At 42.8% G+C, this 11,488-nt stretch overlaps 1 protein-coding gene across 1 annotated transcript; it reads left to right on the top strand.

The window, feature by feature from the left end:
• Positions 1-8,205: 8,205 nt before the first annotated feature.
• On the top strand, positions 8,206-10,164 carry HSPB3 (heat shock protein family B (small) member 3). Its single transcript, XM_080804629.1, has one exon. The coding sequence runs from the start codon at positions 8,381-8,383 to the stop codon at positions 8,831-8,833; it is 453 nt and encodes a 150-aa protein (XP_080660755.1). The 5' UTR covers positions 8,206-8,380; the 3' UTR covers positions 8,834-10,164.
• The last annotated feature ends 1,324 nt before the right edge of the window (positions 10,165-11,488 follow it).

The following is an 11,488-nucleotide window of genomic DNA, read 5'->3' as shown; positions in this document are numbered from 1 at the left end:
TCCAGGGAATAGGACATGGACATATTTTGGAGGGCCATTATTCAGCATTCCATTATTATATTATTATAGCGTCTTAAGTTGAAAGAAATAGCATGGGGTGGGGTGGGGGTCGGAGGCGAAGCAGAAGGAGTGTTTGGAGGACAGTTAGTCGGAAGATAGGGACCATGCAGAGCAACATTCTCTCTCTCTCTCTCTCTCTCTCTCTTTTTTTTTTTTTTTTGTCCTATTGGTGGAGGCCTTGAACCCCAGACTGAAGAGTTTGAAATATTTGATGGAGGAAATTCTATAAATGTAGGTTTAGACAGAATTGTCCAGATCATATTATGTAACGGCAATAGTTTTCATATGAGAGGGCCTAAAACCACCCGGGTATTTGATCAGAGGAAGGACCCTGTGATCCAATCAGTGTCTTAGGAAGACTGTGTTCTCCAGCCTCTCAAACCCTGTTCAAATGTATTTGTGCTTATTACAGCTCCTATCTAGTATAATTCTTAATAGTCATAAGGCCAACATTGCAGAGCTGACTCCAACCTACGGATTGCAGTAAGGTTTAATCAAATCTCCCTTTAAATATCTTGGGGTCCCTGTGGGCAAGGGTGCATATTGCAACTTGGCTGTCACTGTACCTCCTTCCAGATGCTGCTACGGTCTGTTGTCATTTCATGACTGCCTCTCTGGGTAGCAGAGGCCCTTGACTCTGGTTTACCCAAAGCATGTGTACAGTCCCTTTCTTAATTCCCCCAAAGCCTAGTTGACTCTAGGCTGTAATGTGGAACAAAACGTTATTCATGTCTTCAGGATGACAGAAGGAAAATTCTTTAAAAGAAATGTTTAGGGATGCCTGGGTGGCTCATTCGGTTGAGTCATTGTCCCAGGGTCCTGGGACCAAGCCCCACATCGGGTGACCCGCTCAATGGGGACTCTGCTTCTGTGCTCTCTCACTCATATTCTCTCTTAAATAAATAAATAAAATTTAAAAATGTTTTATTTATTTATTTTTTAATATTTTTATTTTTATTAACATATAATGTATTATTAGCCCCAGGGGTACAGGTCTGTGAATCGTCAGGCTTACACACTTCACAGCACTCACCATAGCACATACTCTCCCCAATATCCATAACCCAGCTACCCTCTCCCCACCCCCGGCCCCTGCAACCTTCAGTTTGTTTTGTGAGATTAAAAGTCCCTTATGGTTTGTCTCCCTCCCAATCCCATCTTGTTTCATTTTTTCTTCCCTACCCTCCAAACCCCCCATGTTGCCTCTCAAATTCCTTATATCAGGGAGATCATATGATAATTGTCTTTCTCTGACTGACTTATTTCGCTCAGCATGATACCCTCTAGTTCCATCCACATTATTGCAAACGGCCAGATTTCATTTCTTTTGATGGCTGCATAGTATTCCATTATACATACCACATCTTTTCTATCCATTCATCTGTTGATGGACATCTGGGCTCTTTCCATAGTTTGGTTATTGTGGACATTGCTGCTATAAACATTCGGGTGCACGTGCCCCTTCGGATCACTATATTTGTATCTTTAGGGTAAATACCCAGTAATGCGATTGCTATGTCGTAGGGTAGGTCTATTTTCAACTTTCTGAGGAACCTCCATGCTGTTTTCCAGAGTGGCTACACCAGCTTGCATTCCCATCAACAGTGTAGTAGGGTTCCCCTTTCTCTGCATCCTCGCCAACATCTGTTGTTTCCTGACTTGTTAATTTTAGCCATTCTGACTGGTGTGAGGTGGTATCTCATTGTGGTTTTGATCTGTATTTCTCTGATGCTGAGTGATGTGGAGCACTTTTTCATGTGTCTGTTGGCCATCTGGATGTCTTCTTTGCAGAAATGTCTGTTCATGCCCTCTGCCCATTTCTTGATTGGAAAAAAAAAAATGTTTAAAACAGGATATGGGCCATCCAGTTCTCAGCTCTATCAGCTGTGCCCCCCCCCCCCCGAAACACTTGCTAACCAGTTCTCTCCTTTCCATCAGACTAACAGTCAATTTTCTTAAAAGCATCTAATTAAAACCAAACAAACCTTTCAGACCTTATGTCAGGCTCTAGGGAATTCTTTCCATCCCCACCCACCTGGCTCCTTGAAATTGTGTGTATGTGATATTCACTCCCCAACCAGCTGCAGTTTAACTTCTACCCCTGCCTTGCCTCTGATTCCCCCCTTAGTTAAATCAAAGACACCCTTGTGCTAAATCTATGCTCCATTCTTGTCTACCTTAACCTCATCATGTTTGACCGAAGCCGTGCTGTTTGGTCTTGCTGCACTCCTCAGTTCCCTGCATTACTCAATGTCTTACCACGGGCACAGAAGGAAAACCAGTTTGGACCATCCACAATCTCTCTGCAGAAAAGTAATCCACCCAACAAAGATGGTACACTACCTTGCTTAATAACATAAAACGTTAATTGTTTTCCAGACTATGGGTTGGGACCTATTTGGGGGTTGTGAAATAAACTTAGCGAGTTGCAAGGCTCACTGTTAAGCTCAGTGGAATTGACTAGAGACCATCAGAGCGGATCACATGTAGTAAAGCTAAGTGCTTCGTGCCTAGAGTGTGCATAGGTTTTCTCACTGGGTGGGGAGGCTAACCAAATTTCTTTTTGTGGGTCTAGTCAGAAAAGTAAAAAGTAAAAAAGGCACTGATTTGGGTCTTCATGAAGGTAACTCCAATTTTCCAGAATAGAACCTACACTTTAATTTGGAAACATAGAACAAAAATCTTCAGCAAAAATCTTTCACAAAAATCTTGATTTTGAAGAGATTAAAAAAAAATAATGTTAACTTTAAAATAGGATTCTGGGGGCACCTGGGTGGCTCAGTGGGTTGAGCCTCTGCCTTCAGCTCGGGTCATGATCTCGGGGTCCTGGGATTGAGCCCCGCATTGGGCTCTCTGCTCGGTGGGAGCCTGCTTCCCCCTCTCTCTCTCTGCCTGCCTCTCTGCCTGCTTGTGATCTCTCTCTGTCAAATAAATAAATAAAATCTTAAAAAAAAAATAAAATAAAATAGGATTCGGGTTCACTCCTAGAGCAACCGGTACAAATTTAGATAGCTTTGACAATGTTCCGTTGTCCCAACAAAAATGACACATGAGGCTCTCCACAATCCGGCTCCTGCTCACCTCTCAGCCTCATGTCCCCACTTCGTACTTTGTAATATACACAGCAGCCACATCAAGTCCTCTGCATCCTGCAATCACACAATTTTGGCTCCAGGCCCTGCAACATGCCATTCCAGGACAGGGAACACTCCAAGTCCCCCGCCCCCTTACCTTCCCTGCCCAAAGCTTCATCCGTCCGACTCTGTGGTCCATCTCATCCTCGAGAGATCACTCCTCCTAGGGAAGCTTCTCAGACTCCAAGCCTAATTGTTTCTGAAATCCCCAAATAAGCCCCTGTCCATGAGGGTCCAGGAGAGCAAGTCATGAGGCCAACTAGAGCAGTCTTTCCCACCTGTTTTATTATTGCACTGTGCCGCTCACCCCAAGAAGTCTTTTGAGACCTTCTTCGCCTAATGCTCCTCCCTCTCCCCGGTGAAATTTTAATACCACAGATACACGACATGTCTGTTTGTGTACTGTGGCCCTTTGGAGGGCTTATCTAATAGTTAAGATTTTACATAATCTTAAATTACATGCATTTTTTTCTCTATAAGGACCAATTTTTGTCCCCTTGTGGGTGATCGTCCCCACTGAGAATTCATGGAATAAAATAAAACTCTGCTAGCCCTCTCAAGGGAGCTAGGAATAAAACAGTTCACGTTCTTTCCTGATGAGAAGCTTATGTCAAATGCTGAAGGTGCAGGAAGATAAAGTATAGACTTAACAATGAGGCTGACTTTGACCTAATCAAGGTGGAGTTGGCAGTAGGGCAAAAGTTATTCTGCAGCAGGGTGGAGAGTGACCACTGAATCCAGGCTACAAATCCAAGGAGTGGGGCTGGGAGGGGATGAGAATCACTAGCTTGAAGGTGACAGAAGATCTAGGAAGTCTTGTTCTAAAAAGATGGGACATACTTGACCTCAGGCTGATGGAGTGTGGATACTGAGAGACTGGAGAATACTCAGGAAGGGGTAAGTGGCTGGATGAAAGTCCAGAGGAGGAGGGAGGGGACAAGGGAATCACAGGCCAGGGATAAAAGGGTAGAGGAAGTTTCTCTTCCTCTGAGATGTCTGGGTGTGAATGTACAAGGCCTCGGGGAAGTCAGTTCATCGGGAGAGTGAGATCAGGCCACAAGGGAAGGCCAGAGGAGTGGAAGACATCTATAACATCCCCTTTGGAGAAACAGCAGAAGCTGATCGAAGTACACGGAAGGATGGCCAAATGGCATCAAGGACCAAGTGAAATAAGAAGTACAAAATCTATAGCAGTGTGACGTCTTTTTTTCCTATCACTTTCCAGGTGCTGTCTTGGGTGCAGGGACACAATAGTGAACCCTAAGTTTCTGACCTCAGACTGCCATTGTCTGCCTTGCCCAACTGGAATGTAAAGTCATGAGTAAGATGGCTTTCCATACTGGTCATGGTGATGAAGAGAAAACAGAGTACTGTAATGGAGGGCAACTTTGCTGGATGGTCAGGAAGGGCCTGCCTGAAGAGATGACATTTGATCTGAAGCCTGAATGGTACAAAAAGGCAACCTTGAGACATTCTGAGAGTGGAACTTTCAAAACAAGAGGGTCTCTAGTACAACAGGAACAAGGAAGAAGTAAGCTTGTCTTCAAGGACAGACAGTGTGGCTGGATCAGAGGACCAAGAGAAGAGGTGGGGAAGAGGTCAGTAGGGACTGAGTACTGTTGACCTTTGAACAGTGGGAGGTTAGGGGTACCAACACCCTACACAGTCAAAAATCCAAGTATAACTTTTGACTCCCCTAAAACTTAACTACTAATAGCCCTCTATTGACTGGAAGCCTTACCCATAACATGAACAGTTGATGAACACATATTTTGCATGTTATATGTATTGTATTGTATTCTTATAATAAGGTAAACTAGAGAGAAAAGAAAAGAAAATGTTTTTAGGAAAATCACAAGGAAGAGAAAATGCATTTGTAGTATTATACTGGGTTTATAGGGAAAACAAAAACAAAAACCACCCAGGGAGGAAGGAGAGTAGGGCAAGAAGCGGGGCAGAAACACCAGTTTGGAAGCCTGGTGGATTCTCCAAAGGGAGAAAGGGTCGAGGTAGTTGATGAGGTGGAGGAGGGAAGTTCAGGGGTGGGAAGGACCAAAGGGTAGTTTTGGGAAAACGAGAGAAGTCTTGGGTGTTGCATCAGAAATGTGGATGCTCATTTCTAACCGCAGCAAGTCATACACACAATCCCACGTGGAAACACCTCTCACACCTGGTCCTCCTTGCCTATTTTCAAGGTTCCTGGAGGCGATAAACTGTAAGATTACTAGATACATTTTTCTCTGCTCACCCGAACAATATCTTTGCAGTTGTTTTTTTAAGTTTATTTTTTAGAGCAGTTTTAGTTTTTAGGTTTTCAGTTTAAGTTCTTTAAATAGGCTTTATTTCTTTTTTTTTTTAATTTTTAAAAATTTTAAAAAAGATTTTATTTATTTATTTGACAGAGAGAGATCACAAGTAGGCAGAGAGACAGGCAGAGAGAGGGAGAGAGAGAGGAGGAAGCAGGCTGCCTGATGAGCAGAAAGCCTGATGTGGGACTCGATCCCAGACCCTGAGATCAAGCAGAGGCTTAATCCACTGAGCCACCCATGCGTCCTAGGCTTTATTTCTTCTTCTTCTTCTTTTTTTTTTTTTTTTTTAAGATTTTATTTATTTATTTGACAGACAGAGATCACAAGTAAGTAGAGAAGCAGGCAGAGAGAGAGGAGGAAGCAGGCTCCCTGCCGAGCAGAGAGCCAGATGCCGGGCTCGATCTGAGGACCCTGGGATCATGACCTGAGCCAAAGGCAGAGGCTTAACCCACTGAGCCACCCAGGCGCCCCTAGGCTTTATTTCTTACAGCAGTTTTTAGAGCATGGTCAGAGGAGGGAGGGATGAACAGGTAGAGCACAGAAGATTATTATGGTGGTGAAGTTATTCTATATGATACTATAATAGTGAGCACATGCCCTTACACACTTTTCCAAATCCACACAATGCACACCACCAAACCCTAATAGACACTGTGGGTCATCATGTCAATGCAGAGTCATTAGTTGCAACAAATGTAACACTCTGGTGGGGGTACTGGCAATGGGGAATGCTATACCTATATGGGGGTAGGGGTTATATGAAAAACCTCTGTACCTTCTCAGTTTTGCCTTGGCTGTTTCAAGTATTTTAAAGCCAAATCCTTAATATCTTATCTATTTCCTGCCACAGGCAGTGTGCTCTATTCTTGACTTACCCCTCAGAATAGCACTGATGAAAACAGCTCTCAATATTTTATGAGTCAGAGGACATTAAAATATCTAAAAGAGTACATGTTCCGGTGCCTGGGTGGCTCAGTTGGTTGAGTGTCTGTCTTCAGCTCAGGTCATGATCCAGGGGTCCTGGGAGGAGCACCACAGGTTCCCTAGTTCAGCAGGAAGTCTCCTCCCTCTGCCCCTGCTTGTTCGTTCTCTCTCTCTCTCTTTCTCTCCCCACCCCAAATAAATAAAAAAAATTTTAAGATAAAAAAAAAAAAGAGTACATGTTCCTCTTTAGGGCCACCAACTTGTAAAGTGCAGGTCAAAAAAGCTGAGTGTAAACAGTATTATTAAGGCATGTTCTTTAAGTACATACCAAAATGTCTGTAGAGGTTTTTGGAGTAATAAAAAGGACCTAAGGGAGGTCGTTCCCTTCTGTTTTCTGACACTTTAAAAAAAAATTTTTTTTTTTTTTTTTAAGATTTTATTTGACAGGCAGAGATCACAAGTAGGCAGAGAGGCAGGTGGAGAGAGAGGAGGAAGCAGGCTCCCTGCCTAGCAGAGAGCCCAATCCGGGGCTTGATCCCAGGACCCTGCGATCATGACCCAAGCTGAAGGCAGAGGCTTTAACCCACTGAGCCACCCAGGCGCTCCCTGACACTTATTTTTTTAGGCAATTTTTCTTTCATTCTAAGAAAATGAATATATGATTTTTAAGGAAAGGTATTCCTGACTCCACCCATTCTAGAAAACACAAATCTCCGTGGAGTGGAAGTTTTTTACATTTTAAAACTTCTTGTGCATTTGTACCTTATACACGCTGTAGGAATAAAAAGCACAAACATGTTTTATGGTGAAAAGTCAGTGTCCCTCCAGCCCCTGCCTCCCAACCACTGACATCATCACAGGAGGCAGCTGGTGTTCCGTGGTGTTCAGCCACATATCTTCCAGAGAGGTTCTATTTATATAAGCAAATACCTACTTACTAAAAAAGCATAAATAGTAGCATATTATATGCTGTTCTGGATTTTTCTTTTTATTAAGCATGTTTTGGAAATCCTTCTCCAGCAATGGATAGAGTTGCCTCATTTGTTTTTTTAATATAAGTTGAATATAAAGGGTGTGATAATTAAGAAACTGCATGTCATTTACTTAGCTACAACTAGATTAATCCTTAGTTTTCCGGGCTTTACTATCAAATAGTTCAATGCTTTAACATTTTACTCTCCCCTGTGGCTTTATTTCCATTGCTAAGTTCCCCACTCTATGCCCCCCTCCACTCCCATCTGAGGTTTGACATCATTATCTAACTTAGTCATGTGATCTCATTTTTGATAAATCAGATGTAATAAGCCCAGAAGACTTGGCTCAGACGTCCCTTAAGGACAAATGATGAAAAGATGAAAGAAAAGAAAATGCATAGAACAGAGGGGTGAGAGTTGGTCACATGTCTGAGATTTGAGTATCTGTGTGTGTGTCTTAACCCCTAGTCAATTATAGCTACATTCATCCCTCCCAGCTTTACACTTGGGGACAAGGACGAATGCAGTCTTAGCTCATATTATAAGATGAGTGCACATCTTTGGACTGTTCTAAGAAGACACAGTCCCTTAGATCACTGTAGTTCAAGGACAGACACACACTCAGAGATTTTTTTTTTAATGCTGTTTCTGATTCTGAGTCTCTTTTTCTCTTGAGGCAAGCAAAGCAGACACACTTGCCAAGGATAACTGAGAATGTAAGGACTATCCTTGCCTGGGTAGCTTGAGCGGGCTGTGTGCTAAATGCAACTTCGAACCATGCTCTATAAATAGCTGTTCATTGTCAGCGTGTGTGAAAAGACAAGAGTGGGTGTGTGGTGGTATGATTCAGGCCTAATGAAGTAGTCGCGTCTGCGCAGGGTTACAACTGGTAATCTAGTCAGTAGGCAACCGGAAGGGCTCGCCTCTGACCGAACACAGACTGAAGGGAAGCTGTTTGATACTGGTTTCGCCTCCAACCATGGCAAAAATCATCCTGAGGCACCTCATTGAGACTCCGGTGCGCTACCAGGAGGAGTTTGAAGCTCGAGGCTTGGAAGACTGCAGGCTGGACCACGCTTTGTATGCACTGCCGGGGCCAACTACTGTGGACCTGAGAAAAGCCAGGGAGGCCCAGCTTCCTCCGGTGGACTCAGAGGCCAAGATGCCGGCCCAAGAAGGCAAATCCCGCTTCCAGATCCTGCTGGACGTGGTCCAGTTCCTCCCCGAAGATATCATCATTCAGACCTTCGAAGGCTGGCTGCTGATCAAGGCTCAGCATGGAACCAGAATGGATGAGCATGGTTTCATCTCAAGAAGTTTCACCCGACAGTATAAACTGCCAGATGGCATCGAAACCAAAGATTTGTCGGCCGTCCTCTGTCACGATGGAATTCTGGTGGTGGAAGTAAAGGATCCAACTGGGACTCAGTGAAATCTCATCAATTCTTGTTCATACGGCAGGAGGAACATTACAGTTCAGCCAATGGTACCAAGGGGATGTTTGTATTAACCACATTTGAAATGATTTTTGTAAGATTGAAAATAGAAACGTAGTTCCTGATATGTTGAGGTTGTGTTTGTTATTCTTACTCAGAGAGGAAAATTGTTAAATGTTTCTATAGCTCAAAGGGATGCTATTCTAACACCTGAAACACTGACAGTTTAGGAGACAATGTGGATTCTAGTGAAGATTCAGACTTATTTCTTCATTACTCCAAGAAATGTCCCAGAAACTGCATTTGTAATACTTGATGACAAACGAGCCATATGAATTTATCCATTTTATGAAAACTTTTTATATTGCTAAAAAAAAGTTGTGATTCCCTTCACTTGACAAGCTTTTCTTTCTTTTTCTTTTTTTTTGACAAGCTTTTCAATGAATTTTAATTGAAGTGGAATCTGCAAATAGAGAGTCTGAAAGTTAAAATACAGCACTTAAGAATTGGGTCTGAAATGTATTTATGATTCATTACAGCTGTTACTGCCTTAAATGTAATACTGGAATTTTCAGATGTAAATTTTATTTTAAAAAAAAGTTCTAAATATGTACCTCATTTTTAAAAAGTCAAACTGAGTGCTGGATTGATGTATTTTTAACAACAGCATATGTTCTGTGGATATTTATGCAATGTTACAAACTTATGTGTTGACTCATATTCTTATAAGTTTGTATTAAGTTTAGGAAACCACTTTAGAAAGTGTAATTACTGAATTCAAAGAGTTTTACTCTACATTCTTTGATGCTACTTAGAATTTTAGATTTTAGAAGACGGCAAAATATACCGCATCTGCTGTCTCTGCATAATCCTTAGCTTTAAATAGCCTGGCAGGTAGTAGAGTTTCCCAGGCCAGAGCTTGCACAGGGGCTGAGAAGTGCCGAGACACTGATGGAGGTTAAGGATTTGCTTTAGGAATATTGCCATCAACAGCTGGTCTGTGACATTCCAAAGATTTGCTATCTCATTCTGTACATGCTAAATATTTCTCGGGAGGAAGTGGCCACTTTTACCCTGCACCCCACGTGTGCGGCCAGCAAGCCTATGCACAGTGCTGGGAATAGAAGGGCTGGGTGTGCAAAGAGCCAGCATGGACGCAGGCCACTGACGACACCCCTGTGCTCCTCCACAGTGCTTTGTTGTTCGAGTGACAATGCAAGAGACATGAAGGAAGAGAAAAAGACACCAAACAGTTCTAAAAAAAGTTTTGAAAGCAAACATAATTGGAGAGATGTGTTTACAATATAATTAAATTGGAAAGATTTTGAAGCTGAATGTTAATGCTTATTCACTGAGGTTGGGAATCATAAGAAATTTTGTTTGACAAAGTGAATATCACAGACCAGCTCTGCTACATTACAAAGATGATCATAATTAATGGGACTCCATCGAATACGATTAGAGCTGGGAGACCATTTGTCTCACTTTAGATTATTCTTTCTCAATGACTGGCAGAATGGTAGGGAAACAAAGTAGTGCTTTGAGAGTAAACCAATCAATAAAAACATCCCTCCCATTTGGCCTTAACCCTACTCTAGAGAAGATCCTACTTCTGGGAAAATTCAGGAAGTAAAATTCTTTTTTTTTTTTTTTTAAAGATTTTATTTATTTGACAGAGATCACAAGTAGGCAGAGAGGCAGGCAGAGAGAGAGAGGAAGGGAAGCAGGCTCCCCGCTGAGCAGAGAGCCCGACGCGGGGCTCGATCCCAGGACCCTGAGATCATGACCTGAGCCGAAGGCAGAGGCTTTAACCCACTGAGCCACCCAGGCACCCCAGTATAATTCTTTTTTAAAAAATTTTATTTATTTATTTGAGAGAGGGAGAACGAGAAAGAGAGTGCAGCACGCATGAAGTGGGCGGGGAGGCAGACTCCCCATTGAGCCGGGAGCCTGACATGGGGCTGATCCCAGGACCCTGAGATCATGACCAGAGCAGAAGGCAGATGCTCAACTTCAGAGGCTCAACCGACTAAGCCAACCAGGTGCCCCAAGAAGTAAAATTCTTACTATGAGGAGCAACCAATAGAAACTTTTCCTTTAAAAATGAACACTAAAATAACCACCTCATCCAATTAGCATTATTTTTTCCTAAGGTATATTTAAAAGCATTACATAACCATTCTTTGATTTGGAAAATATACAAAACCCTATAACAAATTTTAAAAAATTCTCTTATTACTATGAGGTTGCTACTTCAAATTTCTAGTTCCGTCTTCCCTTATGCATAAATACATATATCACTTTTCACAAAGTTAGGATTATATTTGCATGGAGTTTGATGCCCCAATAATTCTGGTTACTGTCTGTTGCCAGCCTCATGTCGTGCCAACCCAAACCCATCCCTCGCCCTTGCCAGCTCCATTCTGAGCCCAAGCAGACTGACCCCCACAAGCTGCCATCACTCTAGTTTCCAGCTGGCTTCAGACAATGGAAGTGCTGACTGGAGGCCAGAGACTGGAGAGAGGATTGGTGGGCAAGAGGGGACAAAGTTCAGGGCATTTCCTTCTATCAACCTGCTGGGACGAGGTGCTGGCAGGCCTGTGTCCCTCCTTGACTACACCTCTGGAGAAGTTACCATTTCTCCAGGCCTC

Source organism: Martes martes (assembly GCF_963455335.1).
Source record: "Martes martes genome assembly, chromosome: 5".
NCBI lineage: Eukaryota > Metazoa > Chordata > Mammalia > Carnivora > Mustelidae > Martes > Martes martes.
The sequence above is the reverse complement of the archived record's forward strand: the minus strand, read 5'-3'. Positions and strand labels throughout refer to the sequence as shown.